At 45.3% G+C, this 21,422-nt stretch overlaps 1 protein-coding gene and 3 non-coding genes across 16 annotated transcripts; all 4 read left to right on the top strand.

The window, feature by feature from the left end:
- Nucleotides 1–3,919: 3,919 nt before the first annotated feature.
- Kansl2 (KAT8 regulatory NSL complex subunit 2) lies at nt 3,920–21,032 on the top strand. Of its 13 annotated transcripts, none has more exons than XR_384040.4 (11): nt 3,920–4,788; nt 4,914–5,172; nt 6,792–6,970; nt 7,253–7,367; nt 9,237–9,400; nt 9,661–9,827; nt 12,019–12,115; nt 13,978–14,129; nt 16,928–17,054; nt 18,265–18,372; nt 19,143–19,882. XR_384040.4 is itself a non-coding variant. In XM_030248754.1 (10 exons), the coding sequence occupies exons 4-10, from the start codon at nt 7,225–7,227 to the stop codon at nt 19,266–19,268; spliced, it is 957 nt and encodes a 318-aa protein (XP_030104614.1). In that variant the 5' UTR covers nt 3,920–4,788; nt 4,914–5,172; nt 6,792–6,970; nt 7,161–7,224; the 3' UTR covers nt 19,269–19,882. The 13 variants fall into 13 exon arrangements, 10 of the variants coding, with proteins under 10 accessions (XP_030104614.1, XP_017172232.1, XP_030104613.1 ...); XR_003951435.1 differs by having other exon boundaries at nt 4,330–4,449; nt 13,978–14,231; NR_153345.1 differs by having other exon boundaries at nt 4,421–4,788; nt 13,978–14,231; nt 19,143–21,032.
- Snora2b (small nucleolar RNA, H/ACA box 2B) lies at nt 12,231–12,342 on the top strand. Its single transcript, NR_034052.1, has one exon. It is a non-coding gene; the product is annotated as a small nucleolar RNA, H/ACA box 2B (small nucleolar RNA).
- Mir1291 (microRNA 1291) lies at nt 18,812–18,928 on the top strand. Its single transcript, NR_106171.1, has one exon. It is a non-coding gene; the product is annotated as a microRNA 1291 (primary transcript).
- Snora34 (small nucleolar RNA, H/ACA box 34) lies at nt 18,856–18,973 on the top strand. Its single transcript, NR_034051.1, has one exon. It is a non-coding gene; the product is annotated as a small nucleolar RNA, H/ACA box 34 (small nucleolar RNA).
- Nucleotides 21,033–21,422: the final 390 nt, after the last annotated feature.

The following is a 21,422-nucleotide window of genomic DNA, read 5'->3' as shown; positions in this document are numbered from 1 at the left end:
ATCCTTGTTTGTATGTTCCGTGTCCTTCAACTAGTCTTTAACTATTATTTTGTTGACTCATTACTACTCTGCTTTGGTTTCAATAGTATTATGTATTATGTTCCTATCACAAAATATTCTATGGATATTGAGTCCGATGGAAAGATCTGAGATTTCACTTTAACAATGAACCTGGTGCATAACGGATATTGTTGTAGGCAGAGGGAGAAACGTTTATACTATACAGTTAGCAGGAGTGCCTGGAGGAGTGTTAAAATAGCTGTACTATATAGCAACACTGAGCCTCTCACTTAGTGTGTGTCAGGACACAGCTGAACCCTTGGTAGACTTTTTATTCAAAACTTGGAAAAGCTGTGAATACTATATAAGATCTTACAAATTACACAAAGGAAAAGAACCTCTGTGCACAAGTACTTCAAACCTCAGGATTACCAGTAGTTTGAGAACATTAAGAGGAGGGCTAGAAGACTGGAGAGATGGCTCAGGAGTTAAGAGCACCGGCTTCTCTTCCAGAGGTCCTGAGTTCAGTTCCCAGCAACCACGTGGTGGCTCACAAGCATCTGTAATGGGATCCGATGTGCTCTTCTGGTGTGTCTGAGGACAGCTGCAGTGTACTCAGACACATAAGTAATTCTTTAAAAAGAAAAAAAAAGGGCATCCAGTTCCTTGAAATACACAGGAAGGAGAGAACCGGCTCCTGCAGGTTTTACTCTTTAATCTCCATATATATGCTTCCCCACATCCAAATAAACACAATAAAAATCAAACGGAAAAGAGACTTTTAAATAGTTTATTTTTATTTTATGTCTGTGCGGGTGTCACCCCCCCTAAAGCTGGAGTTAACAGTCCTGAGCCTACATGTCAGTGCTGGTAGCCCATCCTAGGTACTCTGGAAACGCAGCCCGTGCTTTTAAGGGCTGAGCCATCTCTCCAGTCCTTTGGGAAAAGAACATTTATTGAAAAAGAATTGAGTTCTGGTCTTTCCTTATTTTGAGGGCAGTCTCATTGTATGGGACTGGTTGTAACTCTAACCAAAGATGGGCTCAAACTCAGCTCTTGCCTGAGCCTTCTGCCTGTCAACATGTCATTTGGCTTTTTTTTTTTTTCCATGTGTTCCGAGTGTTTTGTCTGCATGTATACATGTGTCTGCCTATGTCCTCTAGGCCACAGGCCGGAAGAAGCTATTCTGGGAATGGAGTTAGCCGGATGTGAGCTGTCATGCTGGGAATCAGGCCTAGGGCCTCTGGAGAGCTGGCTCAGTGGTTTAAAGCATTGGGGCTTTTTGCAAAGGTGCGGAAGACCTGGCTTCAGTTCCCAGCACTCACATGGGCTTACACTACCTATAACTCGTAGTTAACATCCCAGACGGGGTGCCCTCTTCTGACCTCTGTGGTCACCAGGCATGTCCATGGTTCAGGCAAAACATTCATAAGCAAAATTCTTTTAAATTAAAAGCAGATGAACTGTAGGGGGCACTGGGAGGTTTCCAGTAACAGAATTCTCACCCAATTTAGGTTATGAAATGTTCCTTTGGGTGCTATATGGAATAGCTTCACAGGTGAAGGCTCTCAACAACTTAAGAGAGAAGGGCGGCTCCAGAGAGCTCACAGGTGTTGAAAGTAATGAGAGTTGTACTGTATCTTGGCAGTAGAGTCAGTGGGATTTACTCTAAGGTAGAAGGCAAGTCAAGGATGACTCCATGATTGAACTGACCAACTGGAAGGATAGAGTTACTGTTTATGGTAACAGGAGGAGGAACAGGGAAATAGCCTTAATATTAAATCTCAAGTTTCATGTAGACATTTCATGGCGAGGTCGACTGAACAGACTGCGGTAGGATGCCATCTAAGCAAGGATGGCACCTACTTGGGAGTCATCAGTTTATGAATGAGATAGAACATTAAGATAACCAAGAGAGACGGTAGAAAGTAGTCAAGAGTTCAGAACTTGAGGGTGGGAGAAGATGAACAAGAAACTCAAATGACACCAAGAAAGAGCAACTGAGAAAAATGGGAAATAAAGAATATAGAGAGCTAGAAAATATTTTTAGGAAAGAAGGCTCAGTGGGTTAAGTGCTGGTGACAGTTGGGTCCTGGAAGCTTGCTGGTTAACCAGCTAGACCGCAAGCTCCAGAAACAGAGGACACTAGAAATCTAATGACATCTGGTCTCCATAGTGACAAGCAAAGGCAAGCTCACCTGTGAGTGTGCCCACACATACACACAAGTTGCTGGACAGGGTAGCTCCTGCTTATAATTCCAGCAGTTGGAAGCTGAGGCAGAAGGATTACCATGACTTTGAGGCCAGTCTGGGGGCATCTCTCTGGACAGGGAAGAGATTCAATGTGTTAGATATTACACAATAGTCTTATAAGACAGAGCCTAGAGGCTTCATTTGAATTAACAAAGTGAAAAAGTCACCTGTAAGCTTGAGTGTCAGTTTGCTGTGGAGAGATTCCTAACCAGACAAAATTCAAGAGAGTAGAGATCTGGGACTGACAACACACTTGCTGGAGTTGGCAGTCTAGCTCGGCTGACCAGCAGGCTTCAGGATCCACCTGTCTCCAGCTTCCCTCCACCCAGCACTAAAGAAGCTGAGGCAGAGCCAGGCCGTGGTGGCACACACCTTTGATCCCAGTACTTGGGAGGTAGAGGCAGGCAGATTTCTGGGTTCGAGGCCAGCCTGGTCTACAAAGTGAGTTCCAGGACAGCCAGGGCTATACAGAGAAACCCTGTCTCGGAAAAAAAAAAAAAAAGAAGCTGAGGCAGGAGAGTAGCTATTTGAGGCAAGATGGCTGTATAAGGAGATCATGTCTTAGGCACAGCAATAGGAACAGTAGCTGGTGAACATTTTTCTTATTTTTAAATGGGAGAGTTTACATCATGTACGCATGTACCTGAATTCTTATTGGTGTGAAGAGACACCAAACCACTGTAACTCTTTTTTTTCCCTTGTTTTTTTGAGACAAGGTTTCTCTGTGTAGCCCTGGCTACTCAGAGTCCTGGAACTCACTCTGTAGACCAGGCTGGCCTCGAACTCAGAAATCTGCCTGCCTCTGCCTCCCGAGTGCTGGGATTAAAGGCATGTGCGCCACCATGCCGGGCACAAATAAGTTTTTAAAAATGGTGCACTCCAGGTTCAGTGAGACAAGTCCAGATCCTGTCTTTGACCACAGAGACCCCCTTGCCTCTCTCCACAGTGTTCAGATTACTGGTGTGTGCTACCTACCGTAACCGTACCTGGTGGCTTTTTCATCTTTTGTTTTTGAGACACGGTTTCTCTGTGCAGCCCTGGCTGTCCTGGAACTGGCTTTGTAAACCAAGTTAGCCTCGAACTCGGAGATCTGCCTGCTTCTACTCTTCCCCCCCCCCCCCCCCCCCCCAGTGCTGGGGTTAAAGGAGTCTGCCACCACTACCAAGTGGGAGATACTCTCTTAAGAGAATAAGTTGGGAGGCAGAGGCAGGCGGATTTCTGAGTTCGAGGCCAGCCAGGGCTGCACAGAGAAACCCTGTCTCCAAAGGGGGGCGGGGGGGGGGGGAGAAGAAGAAGAGAATAAGGCAGAGAGCCATCGGATTTCTATAGGTGTGGTTGGAATCTTTAAAGAATCGTGAAAACGGAATAGCCTGTTTCTATAATACACTATTCGGCAGGGCGTTGAGAAGCATGCGCTATGCCAGAAGTCATTTTGATTTTCCATCACTTTATCTGTAAATAATGTCTACCTAAAAAATAATGTCTACCTCTTAGGGCTGCTCTACAAAAATTAATTAGTACATATATATGATTCATGAGATAGAAAGAGTTCGAGTGTTTACATGAAATGACCAAGAAAAAAAAATTAAATGAACTGGTTGGTCACCATAGAAAACTAATAAAACCTTTTCATGTGTAAACAGAAAACACGGTCAGCCACCGTCCACTTTTTTTCTTTTCTTTTTTTTAAGATTTATTCATATGAGTACACTGTCCCTGTCTTCTGACACTGCAGAAGAGGGCATCGGATCCCGTTAGAGTTGGTTGTGAGCCACCATGTGGTTGCTGGGAATTGAACTCAGGATCTCTAGAAGAGCAGTCGGTGCCATTTCTCCAGCCACCCCAATGTCTACTCTTCTGCTGTGTAGGGACGGTAAAGAAGTAGCTGCCCGAGAAGACTGGAGACTACTGCCACCAGAAGACGAACCCTTCAGATGGAAAAATATCCGAATCCGGCGACTGGCGGTGGCCCGCCTTTCCGACGGCCCACTCACCGGCCGAGTTTCTGACAGACACTTCACTTCAGCCACTCCCGTTGTGGAGTCTCTCACTGTCCCGCCCTCCACAGGCTAGTGTTAGTTCTGACCAATAGGAGCACAGCACCCTCAGCGCAGCAACCAATCAGCGTCTAGGGTCGCGTTCCGAGCAGGCGGAGCAGCCAGAGGGCAAGCTGCGCGGTGCCGCGCGGTGGGGGAGGTAAGATGGCGCCGTGCCGGGCGCTTCTCCTTTGCTGTTAGGCGCTGCTCGCCTTCTCTGTCAGCTCAGCGCGGCACGTCGTCTCCTGCAGCGTTGGAGCCTCTCTGGTTGCTAGGCTTTCGGGGAGCCAGGTTCTCCGGTGCCGGGAGCCGTGGGACAAGATGGCGCTTGTAGGACGACGGCCAAGGCGCTCGGGTCGGGGCTGTGAGCGCTGAGGCGGCCAGGGACAAAGGCGGCGAGCCGGGGCGTGGGGGCGGGGCGTGCCGCGCCGTTGCAGTGGTGCCGCGTGGGACAGGCGCCGCGCTTCCGGTCTGCTGCTGCGGAGATTCGGCCAACGTGGTAGGGGCCCGGGCGGCGGGCGGGTCGGTGACGGGAGGCTGGAGGGCGGCCGCGGGAGCACGCAACCAGGACTCGTGGCCGGGCTAAGGCCGTTTCGATCTGTCGTGTGACCGCCCTCCCCGCAGGTTTTGGCATGAACAGGATTCGGATTCACGTCTTGCCAACGAATCGGGGGAGGATCACCCCAGTGCCCAGGTCGCAGGAGCCCCTTTCCTGTTCGTTCACTCACCGCCCGTGCTCTCAGCCGCGGCTGGAGGGGCAGGAGTTCTGCATTAAGCACATTCTTGAAGACAAGAATGCACCCTTCAAACAATGTAGTTACGTCTCGACGAAGAATGGAAAAAGGTGCCCCAGTGCTGCCCCAAAGCCCGAGAAGAAAGATGGGTACGTGGAGAGGCGTGGGTTATATGGGTGCCTTCGGGCTCCGAGAGTCGTTCTTACTTTTCAATGCACGCCAAGCACAGGTTGTATCACCGAGCCTGCTTCAACGCCCAAACCTCCTACCGTTAGACTTTTATTACATTTCGAAGCATTTATTTCCCGTTGGTAGTTTGTTTTGTGTGGTTAGGGACACGTGGGGAGGTCAGAGGCCAATTTGCTGGAGTCGGTTTTAGTACCTCCTGGTACGGAAGGACAGACAGAAGGTTAAGCTAGGCTTGCAGAGTCACAGACTCCCCCACCCCCGGCTCCTCTTTTGAGACAGTCTCGCCCTTGCTTGGAACAGTTTTGGCAACCCTTTATGGTTTTTTAAAGAACTTTCATGTGTATGGGTGTTTGCCTGCATGTGTGTTGGTGTACCACGTTCATGCTTGAGGGGAGGGCGTTGGGTCTCCTGGAACTGGAGTGGGAGAATGTTGGTGCCACATGCTTGTCCCCTGCCTTCAGTTTTAAAGTGCAAAGGGGAACATGATGTGTAGAGTTGGTCGTATCTGCGGAGTTTTAGGTCGTGTGTTTGTAAAAAAGGTATTAAGGATATTCACTCTTTGGGAGGCAGGTCAAAACACTCAAATGCTCAGAGGTGATGATGCTGGCAGCAGTGGTGCAGGCCTTTAATCCTGGCACTTGGGAGTTCAGGCCAGCCTAGTAAAAGCATTGAATTCCAGAATTGCCAGGGCTAAACAGAACCCTGTCTCAACCCTCCCACCCCACCCCGCCAATAATGAGAACTGGAAGGCCATTTGAGGGAGAGATATTTAGTTAATCGCTTGCTGGAAAAATTAAGGTTTTGAGTTCTGATTATGGTCAGACTGATTTTAACCCTTAATTCTCCTGCCTCGGCTTCTGGAGTTCTGGGATTGCAGCTCTAAAGTCTTCTTCCTTAAACATCTATTATGAGGATTCACGTGCTGCCACACACACGTGGTCGGAGGGTAGCTTTCTGCTGTGTGGGGGGTGATGGAACTCAGGTGGTCTGTCTGGCCTTGGTGGTAGGCCCTTCTGTTTGCTGAGTCACTGAATTGGCACTCTAAGTTAATTCTTCATGCTGGAGCGCTGACTCACTTGCCAAGCCTTGTTAAGTAATGGGCACACTGTGTGTGTGTTTTGGAAGGGGCATCATAGTTTTTTTTTTAATCATATATGTATTTAATTTGTGCAAAAATATGGCTTTACTAGGTAATTTGTAAACAGCTAGTTCTAGATTTGAAGCGTGTGTGCCTGTAGTGGATTGATAGTAAAATGTGTTTCCAGAAATAATTTTGAAAAATAAAAGCAGCTCTGATTTTCTGTGAGATACTGCTAACTTTTTTTGTGTGTGTGTGTGTGGTATTTATTTATTTACTTACTTATGTTTTTTTGAGACAGGGTTTCTCTGTGTAGCCCAGGCTGTCCAGGAACTCACTTTGTAGACCAGGCTGGCCTCAAACGCAGAAATCCGCCTGCCTCTGCCTCCTCTCTAGCCACCCAGCACCTTTCTGGGATTAAAGGCGTGTGCCACCACCGCCCACTCTGTTGGATCCTTTCTAAGAGAGGACCTATTAAATATTAATGTTTTGTCTCCTTAGGGTGTCTTTCTGTGCCGAACATGCTCGAAGAAATGCCCTAGCACTTCATGCTCAAATGAAGAAGAGCAACCCAGGCCCTATGGGTGAAACCCTCTTGTGCCAGTTGAGCTCATACGCTAAAACAGAGCTGGGCTCGCAGACCCCAGAGAGCAGCCGCAGTGAAGCCAGCCGGATACTGGGTAAGGATCCTCTCCTGGGGCGAGAAAGGAGGGTGCTTGCGAGTGAGTGTGGCTCACTTCAGTGTTTGGGAACCGGGTGAGAGCCAGGGCGGCTGGTTTTACATTTAGAGTTTGTTTAGCTTATTTCTCCCAACCCGGTGACCTTTCCTTGTGTTAAAATTTTAAAAAGTTAAAAGCTTTGAATTTTAAGGTTTCAGGTTGAACTCTTAAGCCATGCAGCCTCAGCTGTGGAGTTAGAGAGGTGGGAAGTCTTAATGGCTGCTCTTCCCTTCCTTGCCTCAGATGAAGACAGCTGGAGTGATGGGGACCAGGAACCCATCACTGTGGATCAGACATGGAGAGGTGACCCTGACAGTGAAGCCGATAGCATAGACAGTGATCAAGAAGATCCCCTGAAGTAAGTTGTAACTCCACATAAGGCTTTTGCATACGTTATATAGTTAGTATGTAGAATGTAGTGTGGCATGGGGTTGATTAATACATGTGGGTGGGTTTAAGTGTCACGGTTCAACACCATTTTGCTCCAAGGCAAGATTTCTTGATTGTTTGGCAGAAGTCTGACAACTGGGAACTGAGTCTTGCCCTTAAGATGGTTTAGGGAGGAACAGCCTTTGACAAAGGAACAAGAGGGAGCCGGAAAGGTGCTGGCTGGCTGGCTAGAGAGGAGAAAGTGGACTTAAGTAGGTAATCGTCCGCTCCAGATCTCAGAAAGAACGAGCTATCTATACTTAGACGCGTGCTGCAAAATTCCATGGTTATGATTCTTTAAATGGGAAAGAAAAGTGTTCAATAGTTGGCTTTGGTTTCATGCCTAATAAAGGAAAACTGATTTAGAAACTCAAATTTTAATTATATGTTAAGTTCTACTCTAACCCCTGGTCATCTTAAGAGTTTAGAAATAGCAAATTATTCCCTGTTCCAAAATCTCTGACCTTTTGAAGCAGGGTCTCATTGTGTAGCTCTGACTGACCTGGAACTTGGTGTTTGAGTCAGGCTGACCAAACTCAGGCTTTGTTCTCCCTTGTATTTAGTTTTTGAATCATCTTAGCAGTTAGATAGTGTTTGTCTTCAACAGTGCGTGGTAAACACATGCACACACTATATGTTGGGAACAAAAAAAGGGGGGTCCTGGGGAGGCCCTAGGGGAAGTGGGGGAAGAAAAGGGTCCTAGCATCCAGCCAGAGCTCTATACACCGGTTTTGTGAGACAGAATTTCTCTGTGTGGCTCTGGTTGCTGTGGAACTCACTCTGTAGACCAGGTTGGCTTTGAACTCAGAGATCTGCCTGCCTCTGCCCAAAGTTAATCTTACAAGTTTTAATTACTTAACTCAGAAGCGGGAAACAGTCTTTATATTAACCTCAGAATAAAAACAGCCCTGTTTTTGGAGTGTTGAATTAAAGGCATGCACTAGCATGCCCAGCCATCTACTCATTTTAAATGTATAAATAATAAGATATATCTCTCTTTGTCCTGTCTCTCTTTTTTTTTTTTTAAGATTTACTTATTATAATATTTAAGTACACTGTAGCTATCTTCAGACACCCCGGAAGAGGGCGTCAGATCTCATTACGGATGGTTGTGAGCCACCATGTGGTTGCTGGGACTTGAACTCAGGACCTCTGGAAGAGCAGTCAGTGCTCTTAACCCCTGAGCCATCTCTCCAGCCCTGTCCTGTTTCTTCTTACAAAGAATCTGTTCAGTTCCTAACACCCACATGGGAGCACTCACAAATCATTTGTAACTCCAGTTCCAGGCTCTCTGAGAACCGCATCTGCACTCACAGGCCGGTGGCATATACATAAGTAAGAAAAAAATTGTTTTTTGTTGTAGTTGTTGGTTTGTTGTTAGTGCTGAAGATGGGACCAAGGGCCTTGTTATCCATGCTAAGTACTTGCCACTGAGCTAGGCTATGCTTCCAAGCCCTCTTTATTTCTTTAAAAATAAAGAAATAAAAATAATATCTTAGTAAAAGCTGTGTGAAAATATTCCTGTGTAGGATAATGTGTCAATTCAGGTTGACTTTGTTAAATACAAATTGAGGCTATTTTCAGCCTTTTAATGTTTTGTTGTTTTTATTGTTTTTGAGATAGGGTTTTATATCTAGGTTGACTTTGAATTTGCTACCTAGTCCAGGCAGACCTGAACTCCTGGTCCTTGTGTTTCGACTTCTAATAAGTGCTGGAATTATTGGCACACGTCATCATGTTTATCTTCATTACTGGTTTTTTTTTTTAATGCTTTGTTGAATTTATCATTTTATTCCAGACATGCTGGTGTCTATACAGCTGAAGAAGTGGCTCTTATTATGAGAGAAAAGCTAATTCGTTTGCAGTCTTTGTACATTGATCAGTTTAAAAGACTCCAACACCTGCTCAAAGAGAAGAAGCGCCGCTATTTACACAACCGGAAAGTGGAGCACGAGGCTTTAGGCAAGTTAGATGGAGTCGAATCTGCCGGTCTTACAGCTAACAAGTCTCTGTTTACTTAAACTGGAAAAGCATTCTTGAGTTCTTTACAAGTTACACCTTGGCTTTTGTAGCCTTTCTAATGGTGACTGTGTAATGTCCTATCCAGTACTTGAGAAGCTGAGGCTAGGGAGTTTGTTGTGAACTCAAGGCCAGATAGACTGAAATTGTTTAAAAAAACTTGATTTTTTTTTTTTTTTTTTTTTTTTTTGGTGACTTTTTAGGTAGTAGTCTCCTGACTGGCCCTGAGGGACTTTTGGCCAAAGAGAGAGAGAATTTAAAGCGACTAAAATGTCTTAGGCGATACCGTCAACGCTATGGAGTAGAAGCCTTACTACACAGGCAGCTGAAGGAACGCAGAATGCTGGCCACCGATGGGGCTGCTCAACAGGTAATTTGCAAATATGCTGGAATTTATTGTTTTATTCTAGATGTGCTGTGAGCTCTGTGTGTGCACATTCGATTCATTGATAAGATCATCAAAACACCACAGCTGGTGGCAGCACACGCCTCTAATCCCAGCACTTGGGAGGCAGAGGCAGGCAGATTTCTGAGTTCCAGACCAGCCTGGTCTACAGAGTGAGTTCCAGGACAGCCAGGGCTACACAGAGGAACTCTTGTCTCGGAAAACAAAACAAAACAAAAACAAAAACAAAAAAATACCACGAGCAGTTCTGGCTTTGAAATCCAGCTTGTACTAAAAGCACTTACCTGGATGTCAGCAAGACGTGAGTCCAGGCTTTGTTCTCTGTCAGTCAGCCTGTGCCTGAGTAGGAAGCTTTGCAGAACTCAGTATTCAAATTGAAGGGCTTAGGGCATTGATTCCTAACTTCTTTTGTTAAGGAAGTCCTTAGTTTGGAAAATGGGCAAAAGTTTTACTCATGCAGTTTGGAAAGCTTAAAAAAATACCAGAAGCAAACTGGGTGTGGTGGTGCGTGCTTGTCTGTAACCTCACTGCTTTGTGGGAGGATGAGGCAGTCAGGAAGCTTGAAACCAGCTCGCGCTTACACAAGGGAATAGTAAAGGGCTGGAGACACGGCTTAGTGGTTGATAGCTCTTCCAGAGGACTCAGGTTTGAGTTCATGAACCCACACTCCACTCCAGCCAGCTGTAACTCCAGTCCCTCTTCTGGCTTCTCAGACTGCACACACAGAGATAACCATGCAGGCAAAACACTCACACACACAGAATTAAGTAAAGAAAGCTGGACGTGGTGGCACACCTTTAATCAGCATTCTGGAGGCAGAGACAGGAGGATGGATCTTTGAGTTCTAGGCCAGCCAGGGCTCTTACACAGGGAAATCCTGTTCTGAAAAACAAAGCAGATTAAATGGGGTGGGGTGGGATTAAAGATAAATTGCAAGAATAGTAGCAGTTAAACGTCATAGTAAGGCTGACAGAATAATTCCATGACCGTTGTTTTTGTTGTATTTGTTGAGGCCTCCTCACCTGTGTGTCAGTTGTGTGGCTGTGAAAAGAACTGCCGGTGTAAACAGCCCCCGGTGCAGGTGGTGTGGGCTGGGTGTTAGAGGCTCTAGTGCAATGTGGCTGAGAAGGTGGCAGAGCATCTTGGTGGCTGGCTCTCTCCTGATTCCAGTTTATTTTGTCTGCGCCACAGTGCAGGGCACAGTTGGGTGGGTTTTTCCTCCTCAGTGCTCCGACCCTCACAGAGCCCAGAAGTGCTGGGCTTGGACAGCTGTAATAGCTGCAGTGGTGACTGAGGTGGTAGGTCATAACCTTAGGGCTTCTTAAGTCATTTGCGTAGCATGCTTGAGGTTGCAGCTACCACTCCAGAAAGCTTCATTGCTAGGAGCTAAGTTAGTTGAACTGGGGATTTAGCTTGGTGTTGGAGCATATGTGTGTGACTCAGGATTTATTCCCTAGTACTACCAAAACACTTGATGTTTGAATCAGGTTCCCACTATGTAGCCCCCTGGTTGTCCTGGAACATGCTGTGTAGACCAGGCCTCTCAGATTTGTCTCTGCCTTGGCTAAGATTGATACATTGACCACAGTGCCTAGTTAAAGCATGAGTGTTCATTAATGCTGCCAAGGGCTCCTCCAATTCCTGTGCCATCAAGAAGAAAGATGAACTGGAGTGTGTGGCCAAGTCTAACCACTGATTTCCCAGCTGCTGCCTAATAAACTGTCCTTTGGAACAATTCCAAAAAAAAAAAAAAAAAGCATGAGTGTCTTTCCTCCTTACCTCTGAGGGATAGACTCTAAGGTACCTGAAGGAGCCCTGAAACTTTGTAGGTATCATCATGCAGGTGTTATATGCTTATGAATAAGCCAGTTATGGCCATATAAAGTTAATGTAAGCTATTTACAATTTAGAGATAATTCCTGGTTAAGGGACAGACTGCTCTTTATATCACTGTACTGTGTGGAGAGGTAGTTTTAGGATTAGGATTAACTCCATTCTGTATATATAAGGTTTCATGGTTACAGTATTGGTGGTTGGGTTTGTTAAATGTTACATTTTCCACTTTGTACGAATTGACTTTCCTTGTATAACTGAATAATATCATAGTTATATGTTTTTTTGGGGGGTTTATTTGTATTTGTTTTCTCAATTTTAGGCTCACACCACTCGTTCCAGTCAGAGGTGCTTAGCCTTTGTGGATGATGTGCGCTGCTCCAATCAGTCTCTCCCAATGACCAGACACTGCCTTACCCGTATCTTTACAGCCCTGTGTTTAGGTTCTGAGCCTCTGGTTAAGTCAGGGTGATTATGGTCTCTGTCAGTTTCACTCAAGATCCTGGTTACTTTGGCCCTAAATCAAGGCCAGCAGTTTTCTGAAGCTGTTGGTTTCAAGCAGGCGCCTAAATAAATGTCTTTCTATGGTCTGTTGGCCATTTCAGAAATTTGAAAATGTAATGGTCAATTCATTAGAAAGAAACATCTGTCTGGATGTGGGACCCAGCTGTGTAATTGTAGCACTGGGAATTTGAGGCATGCCTGGGCTACAGCAAAATCCTGTCTGGGGTAGATGAAGTAGGGGCGGGGAGCTGAAGAAACAGCTGAGTCATTGGTGACGGATGTGAAGGCTGATGACAGTCTTAATGAGCTCCCACAGTTTCCGTATATACTAATAGGTGACAGCTTGAGCTTTTGTTCATTAAGTTATGTGTTAAATCTGTTACCAAGAGAAAAGGGTTACTGTGGGTTTTCTGCCCCGAACATGAGTCTCTACTGTGAGTTTTTGTGCAGTATTATTGTTAGTGCCCTAACTTGTAGGCTTTAAACTTACTCAAATTAGAAACTTTGAAAAAAAACCGGAGTTTTTTCTCCCCAGGAACATGAATTCTCTATTCTTTCTACTTGTGAATTTGAACCAATGTGCACTGTGCTCTGGCATAGAACCACGTGTTGATGGACTACGAAAGTTGTGATGTTTATTGAATTTTTATGCAACCTGTATAGTTTTGGATTTCATTTGCATATATTTAAAAGTCAAAAATATTTTTCTAGTTTAGCTTGTTGTCTTTAATGTAATCCTACATAGTTGGGAGACAGGCAGGAGGATTGCTTGAGTCCAGGAGTGGATAGAATAGTAAAGATAGTCCCCTCCCCTCAAAATAGTGATAGGAAGAGGTGGGGAGAACCCCCTCTGGGTCTTTGGTAGGAAAGGAAAAGGTTGTTTCTGTTTTTGTTTTCCCCTATTCCATTTAATGAAATATTTGAAGTTAATTATTATACTGATGCCTGAATGCCTTGCCTTTTTAGCCTCATAATACTGGGATTGCAGGTGTAGCTACCACACTTGTTTTAGAGGAACTGCTTTTAACATATAAATGCTTATACAAAGTCTTGGGCTCTAAAGATGAAGGTTAATGTGATTGGGCTGGGTAAAGGCCAGAGAACTACAAAGGGCCCTGATGTAGTGGGCTGGAGGGGAGATTGGAGACTCCTGTAACACGGAAGATATTAAGGCGGAAAGAATGCTGTGACATGGAAACTGCAATAGAACAGGAGATACTAAAGCAGAAATGTGGAGTAGGGGGATAGTGGAAACCTGTTGTGTGTCAGCTTAATTTAAAAAACACAGCACTTCAGAGGTAGCAGTCCGATGATCAGGCCAAGTTCAGGCTTGGGTTTGTAGTGAGTTTTTCATGGTATTAGAAACAAACATTAAAGTTTTCTGCAGGCTTATAAGCAGAAACAAAATTGTATCTCTTGACTCTTGGAAGAGGATGGTACTTGCTTCTGCAACAAGCTGTTTGTACTAGTTTCTATATGGGGTTTCTCTTGTCAATGTATGTTCCTTGGTAAGTTGTTGCCACTTGACACTTCCTGTCTCTAGTTTAAATGGCTAGAGTCCTGGAAAAGAGTTGGGAGTGAATTATAAATTATTGATAGGGTTAAAATTATGTGCACAAAATTACACTTACAGCCGTAACTAAAAATAACTCCTGCAGTTGGCTTTCAGTAAAAATGTAGTAGTTTTCTGCATCGTCAGACTTGTGTTTGACATCGCAGACTCCTGTACTGTGTTCTTCCAATGGGTCCTGGTTTATTTTCCTTAACTGTTCTGTAGATATCTGTCAGGATACAAATCAGGTTCTCTTCAAATGCTGCCAGGGATCTGAAGAGGTCCCCTGCAACAAACCAGTTCCTGTAAGCCTTTCTGAGGATCCCTGCTGCCCTCTGCATTTCCAGTTGCCTCCTCAGATGTATAAGCCCGAGCAGGTACTGTCTGTGCCAGACGATCTGGAAGCCGGCCCCATGGATCTGTACTTGAGTGCTGCCGAGCTTCAGCCCACTGAGAGTTTACCACTGGAGTTCAGTGATGTAAGTTAGAGAAGCTCTGCTCTGATTGGCCCTTGACAGAAGGCCCTGTTTACTAGTGGTGAGAATAGTTAGCTGTTTTCAGCCTAGAGGGTGATGTGATTCTAACGCATTGACTGTGCCTGTTTATCCATCTATCTACACTCTGTGCTCTACCTTTCTCCTCCCCAGACTTTTTGTTCTGAGACAAAACCTAATTCTGTAGCCTGAGTTGAACGTGAACTCGTGATCCATATCTCATAAGTGTTGGTGTTAGAGACATGAACCCCCATGCCTGGCCTCCTTTGTTTCTCAGGGATGGGATTCGTAGAGCACAACTTGGAAGTGATTTTTTTTTTTTTTATCAAGGTGTTTATATGCAGCACCTATCATTACTGAGGATGTTGGTACCATACTTTCTAATGAGATGAGTAAAAAACATGATTTGTATTTGTTTTGGTGGTTTTTAAACATCTTCTGGTGGATAAGCAGTTTTGCTGACCCTTTTTAAAAAGTTTTATTTTTGACAGATTTTATTACAAAATTTATTGAGTTTTCAGACTTTATGTGGTTCAATTCTAATTTAGTGTTTTTGATGCTGTTATGAATGGGGTCTGAGCATTTCTTTTTTTATGAGTGGGGTCTGAGCATTTTTTTATGAGTGGGGTCTGAGCATTTCTTTTTTTATGAGTGGGGTCTGAGCATTTCTTTACTTGCTTGCTTCCTGAAACCCAGCTTGTACCACGACTTTAAAAAGCTGGCATTTGATGCCTTTTTTTCTTTTTTAAAAGTTTGTTTTATAAATGTGTGTGTTTTGTTGTATGTATATATGTATGTATGTATCCATGTATGTATGTATGTGCACCCTATGTGTGCCTGGCATCAGAGGTCAGAAGAGGTTAGATCTCCTGGGACTGAAGTTATAGCCAGTTGTGAGCCACCATGTAGATGCTGGGAATTGAACCTGGATCCTCTGCAGGATTAACACGTGTTTCTCTCCGTGAGCTCTTTTGGGAGGTACTTGATGGAGCAAATGATGTGTACTATGAATCCCATCTCGAGAAACGGCCTGCGCTTAAAACCTCTGTAGTCACTGCTTCCAGGGGATGAGGTCCCTGGAAGGCTGTGTCCTGTACAAACCTACTTTTCCCCTGCTGTTTGGAGAGAGATGATGCCAGTCTCCTTTTGCTCTGGGAGTCTGGCAGCTTAGGATATAGTCTGTAAATCTCTTAGCTATGAATTTGGAGTAATTATTTTAAGGCCAAACTGGCCTAACATTTTAAGCACTTTCCTATATGGCTTTAGAGAGTTTGACTGCTCAGTGATGGGGAAGCTTAGCGTTAGCGTCGCCCTTTCCATAGGGCAGAGCTGGGTATTGGGGGTTTCTTTTCCAGTTTACGGTGATAGTGCCCAGAGTGGGTTTCCTACCTGCACTTACCTCTTTACCTTTGCTTTTCCTTCCCACTCAAAATAGACATTTTCTAGTTGCCCAGTGGACAAGATTCTCTTGACCACTCAGTCCTGGCATTCTCACAAATAGACGTTGTTTATATAATGTACCTGTGGGTAGAAAGAGCTGGCACCAACCCCAAGCTTTAAAAAGAAAAATTGCAGGAAACAAAGTGAGCACTGTCTTGGTGGTGTGCGCGTGGGCTTCTGTGGGCCGAGAGCTGTGTCCAGTGGACGTCTGTAGTGGATAGTGGGCAATGTGGCTGTCTCTTTCCTCCTGCTTGCACTGAGCAGTTTGTTTACTTGCTGTTGTTTTTAAAGGCATTTTAAAGAAAGGATACATTACATATCCCTTGAACTCTCAGAGATCTGCCTGCCTCTGCCTCCCTCCAGAGTGCTGGGTTTAAAGGTAAGCATTCCCATGCTTGGCTTTAGACTTAATTTTTTTTTTTAAGGATTCAATTTTATTTTATGTGTATCAGTGTTTGGCCTGCACATATGCGTACCGTGTCCATGACCCGGTGCCCTAAGAAGTCAAAAGAGGTGTCGGATCCCCTGGAGTGGAGTTAGTTCTGTGTAGAGCGCCGTGTGGGTGCTGGGCACTGCGCCTGCGTTCTCTGGAAACTCTTAACTGCTGAGCTATTTTTCCAGCCCCCAATTAAAAATATGTTTGGCTTTTTATTTATTTGTTTGATTTATTTTAGATAAGGTCTTGCTCTGTAGACCAGGCTTGCTTCAAACTCAGAGAGATCCACCTGCCTTTTGGTTCCTGAGTGTCAGGATTAAAGTTTTAGATTTTTAAAAACTTATTAAACTGTGCTAACCCTTAATTATGAAAAGGTTATGATTTCTATTCCTGGTGATTAGCACACCAAGATTTTATGATACATACTAATTATGTAGAATGGTTTCCTTGTGACAGCCTCATATAGGCATATGATATACTTTGAAGTCTCTTTGCCTGCCAGCCTTCTGCTTCCTCGTCCCTTCTGCTCCCCTCCCTTTGCCTGTTCTTCTGTCATGGGGCACCTTTACTTTCTTAGCTAGAGCTTAAAAGCATTAGCCGAATTTGTCGAGATGGCTTGGAACTTGGGTTGCCATAATTTTTGAACCACTATAGCGATGTGGGCCCTAAATCAGTGTTGGTTTGAGGAAGGAGCCAGGAGTGATGCTTTTGATCTGCTGACTCCACAGTGTCTCTGGGAATGGCTGATTCATATGCAAAGCGTAGAGTGTAGAATATAATGTCCTTTTTTTTTCCCCCTAAACAGAATACTTGAACTATGTTAAGTGTAAGACTCAGAGGCTTAGCCCGGCCAGGTGGCACAGGCCTTTAATCCCAGCTCCTGGGAGGCTGAAGCAGAGCATCCTAAGGTCAAGTCTTGCCTGGGCCACAGGGTGAGTTCCAGGCTAGCCTGGTCAACTTAGTAAGACCCATGTCAAAGTAGAGCGTGAAGAAGAGGGCACTGAGATGTAGTGCAGTATAGAATGTCTGTCTGCCTTGAGAGAGAGAGAGAGAGAGAGAGAGAGAGCAAGGCCTGACCTCAGGCCACATTGCTCATTCTAGGGATTGGAGTTAACCACAGTATCCTGTCTTTGCCATTCAGAAACATCTGAGTTTCTGTGGTCTGTCCTCTCTTTAGTTGCTTGCTCCGTGAATGTTGGTCAGTCTTGTATCACCAGTGTGTTTTCCAGCAGGGTTTCATGTTACTTTGTCCATAGGCTGATTGTTCTTATTGGATGCCTCAGTCAGGAGCGTAGGTGTTGACTGTAATTAGAGAGAGAGAGAGAGAGAGTGTGTGTGTGTGTGTGTGTGTGTGTGTGTGTAGTGTGAGTGTGTGTGACAAGGCATGCATCCGAGTTCTCTCCTTCCACTGGGTGACTAAATACAAGCCATTAGCCTTTACTTACTGAGCCAATCTGCCAGCCTTGTATTTTCTCTTTATTTTTCCTTTTAAAAGTGTTCTTTTACACTTAATTTGTGTGTGTGTGAACATGCATGTGTTATGTGCACATCAGAGGGCAGTTTTAGGAGTCTATTCTCTCCACCATGTGGATTCTGGGGTTCAAACTCAGTTCATCTCACTTAGCGATGCCTTTGTTCACTGTAAAACATGTGTGATGCTGGGCGTGGTGGCGCACGCCTTTAATCCCAGCACTCGGGAGGCAGAGGCAGGCGGGTTTCTGAGTTCCAGGCCAGCCTGGTCTACACTGTTAGTTCCAGGACAGCCTGGGTTATACAGAGAAACCCTGTCTTGAAAAACAAAAAACAAACAAACAAAAAGAACCTGTGTGATACTTTACAGTTGATTGGTATTGATCTTGAGTAGTGTGTTATGCAGTCATTGTTAGCATCTTTTTCCTCCCTCGGTTTAAACAGACTCTGTCCCTGTTAAGCCTCCCCCTTGACTCTCGGTGGTCGCTCTTTCACTTCATGACTTTCCTAGTGGAAATGAGCTAAGAGAGGCTCTTACTGTTGTTGATCTTGTTCACTGATCTAAGCGGGGGGGGGGGGGGGGGTAGAGTTACCTTGAGCTTTGGTGAACATTGTCAGTTGTAGCTTATTGATGTCCTAGATGCTGCTGACGGACTCTTCTCTTTTCCCCAGGACTTGGATGTTGTGGGTGATGGCATGCCATGCCCGCCGTCGCCATTGCTCTTTGATCCTTCGCTAACTCTTGAAGATCATTCAGTCACAGAAAGTGCCGGAGACGCAGTGGGTATCTTTAACAATGACTGTCAGCTAGGCTCCCTCATGTAGTGACCAGGCCAGGCGTTGGCTAGCATGAATTCCAGGGAGTATCGTGATTCCCAAGTAGAGAGCAAAAGTGCCCAAGATGCCATAAAATGGAAATACCCGCTTTAATAAAACACCACAACCCAAAGCAACTTGAGTAGAAAAGGACTTATTCCACCCCTTACTTCAAGCCGCAGTCCGTCACCGGGGAAGTCAGCTGGGAAGCTGGAGGCAGGAGCTGATAGAGAGGCATAAAACAACTTCTTTTGCTTTTGAATGCTTGTCGGTACTAATTTTCCAGATGAACCGCAGAACTCCTAATGGTTCTTAATCCTCAAGAGGGGGCATCCGTTTGTTTGAGTGAAAGGTGATAGATACATTGTCTCTTTAAGGGAGCGTTCATCACTCGAGCTATTCTAGAATCAAGGGATGGGAGGTTACCCATGGCTCTTACTGAAGACTAGCAGTTATACACTGTAGCTGTTGGTTTCAAGCAGACGCCTAGAGAACTGTCTTCCAGTGGTTTATTAGCTACTCTGGACTTCAGTAGAGAATGACTATTTCATTTGGAAGAAACAACCCTTGTTCTCTCTGGTTTCACAGCCTCAGTAATTCTGGTTCTTTGGATCAGCAGTATCCTGGGGAAGCAACCAGCATGTTAGCTACTTTATCTCTCTGCTCTGTCAGAGTCATGCGTCAGGCCCATTGGAGGGAGTCTCTAACCAAAGTGCCTTTATTTATTTTAATAGGGACAGATGCAGGCGGCTGGGGATGGGTGCAGATCCCAGGGAGCTCGAAGTGTAGAGAAAGCAGCATTCCCTCAGCGTGGATTGGCTACTGCGAATGGAAAACCAGAACCCACTTCTATCAGTTGACATTCATTCTGGGAATTGTTTGCCTTTGGATTTGAACTTTCCATTCTTCAGACAAGTGTATCTCTGATCATCTCTCCCTGAACAGGGACAACTCAGACCACATTGCTTCCTTTGGGGCTTTAGAGCGCTATAGACAAACATAATCCAAGTTTGTGTGGAATGAATATTTAGTATATAAGTTTTGGGATTTTTTTTTTTTTCAAGGAAGAATGTGAGGTGATCCCTGCCTTTGGGATACAATGCATATTGGAGACTGCCTGGGAGAGAGACATTCTGTAATGGGACTCCTAAGCCACGGACAGAACCCCACATGGATGTCCAGGCGGGCTGTGCTCGAGACGGTGCTCGGCAGGCGTTGGCCCTTAGTGTCTGGCTAGCTGTATCTAAAGGCCTGTATCTAAGCCTTTCCTCTGCTCTACATAGTTGGGCAATACAAAGCCCATTCGTTTCCTTGTGAACTGTAACTGAGAAAAGCAGCTCACAGGTCTGGGCTCTCCTTACTTAGTTATTCTTGCTTTTAACTTATGTAAGTTCCTGTGGTGACTCCATGTAATATGTAGTGAAATTACTGTATATAGTTTCTATTAAATGTTAAAATGCTATCAAAGTGTAAAGTGATCTGGATCGATTGTGTTCTCGTTGGATTTGAGAATGTTCTGATGGGAAAGGTGTATACTACTTCTATTCTAAGACAGGCACTCTGGAGAAACTCACGACAGAGGTGGTGCTTGGTACCTAGTTCCCAGGGCCAGGTAAACTTGTGTCACTGGAAAGCTAGGGGTTAATTCACTCGAGACCTGGCACAGAGCCTTAGGACCTTGGTTCAACCCCAGCGAGGATGGTGGAGTGGCAAAGCAGACAGTGTGGCGGTGAGGTTTGTGTAAAGCCGCTTCCTAGGGGAGCGTTAGACAGAAATGATGAGCAGTTCCCAGGAAGAAGCTAATAAAACTGCCAAGGAAAGCGGCAAAGCTCCTCCCTGGGGTGGGCAGTCATCCATTTCTCCCTGCAAGGAAGTAGACTAGATCATTCGCTCAGCCCAGACCCCTTTCGGGTGTTGGCTGTTCTCTACTCTTCTGTTGCTTATGACTAAGATGTAAGGTTCCAGAGGGGTTATAGAGCATCATGGCAGGATCAGGAAGCCGTGAGCTCGCATGGGGACTACTAGCATGTGGGACAGCACACGTACAAGACACAAGGTTTATCTCAAAGTCCATCCCCAGTGATCACTTCCTGCAGCATTTCGGTATCACCGAGATATCCCAAAACTGCCACCAGCTGGGTGCCAAGTGTCCAAGTGCCAGAGACTGGCGGGCATTTCTAATTCAAATAATCACATCGGGGTTGGCCAGTGGAAAGCACAAGAGCACGGTACTGGACCGGATTGTCAGAAGGGGAGCTGGTTCAAAGAGCACTGAGGGCAGACCAGAGTACATCTCTTAGAGCCAGGCCAAACTGTAATCCCCCCACTGCTGCGACACGTGGAGGCCCCACAGTGGTACCCCAGAGTGGGAAGGTTGGATGGCTCATGGGAAATACACACTATGATGACTTAGGAGGGATAGTGGCTCCTATGTATGCGAAGAGGAGACTACAACCAGCAAACTGCAAACCACCTCTCAGCAAGTTGTGTAGGGAACACCAGGGTTGTAACTTTTGTGAGTTATCACCATTTTGGGGGGGATGAACCTATCTTTCAGTGATGAACCTGTCTTTGGGTCATCCATATTCCTGTAAACAAGCCAATAAACCCTACAGTTCACTGAATACTTGGACGGAATCATGTTTTTGGTGTGTCATGTGCCAGCCAGGGCTCCCGAGGAAACTCAACATGGCTGCAGTGGCCACTACTAACCACAAGGGGGAGCTAGGGAGATGGGCGCAAATCTTACGGAATATCACTCCTGACTGAGCTGGGGAGACCTAAAACCCTGCTCAGGGCCCTTAAGTAATTAAGAAAACAATACAAGACTGGGAAGCCTTTTGGTCATATACCTTCTTTTCAAAGGCCTGTTTCATTGTAATAGCATGGTGTTTAGAAGCACTCAGAATGTAACAAAGTAGCTGCCACTTTCTCAGATGTAGCTGCTGTGAATCAGCATTTACTTCAGTAAGCTACCTCAGGACAGCCCAAGGTTAGAAAAGTAACTCCCCCCC

The sequence above is a fragment of the Mus musculus genome, chromosome 15 (genome assembly GCF_000001635.26).
Source record: "Mus musculus strain C57BL/6J chromosome 15, GRCm38.p6 C57BL/6J".
Classification (NCBI taxonomy): Eukaryota; Metazoa; Chordata; class Mammalia; order Rodentia; family Muridae; genus Mus; species Mus musculus.
Note: the sequence above shows the minus strand (reverse complement) of the source record. Positions and strands in the feature narration are given on the sequence as shown.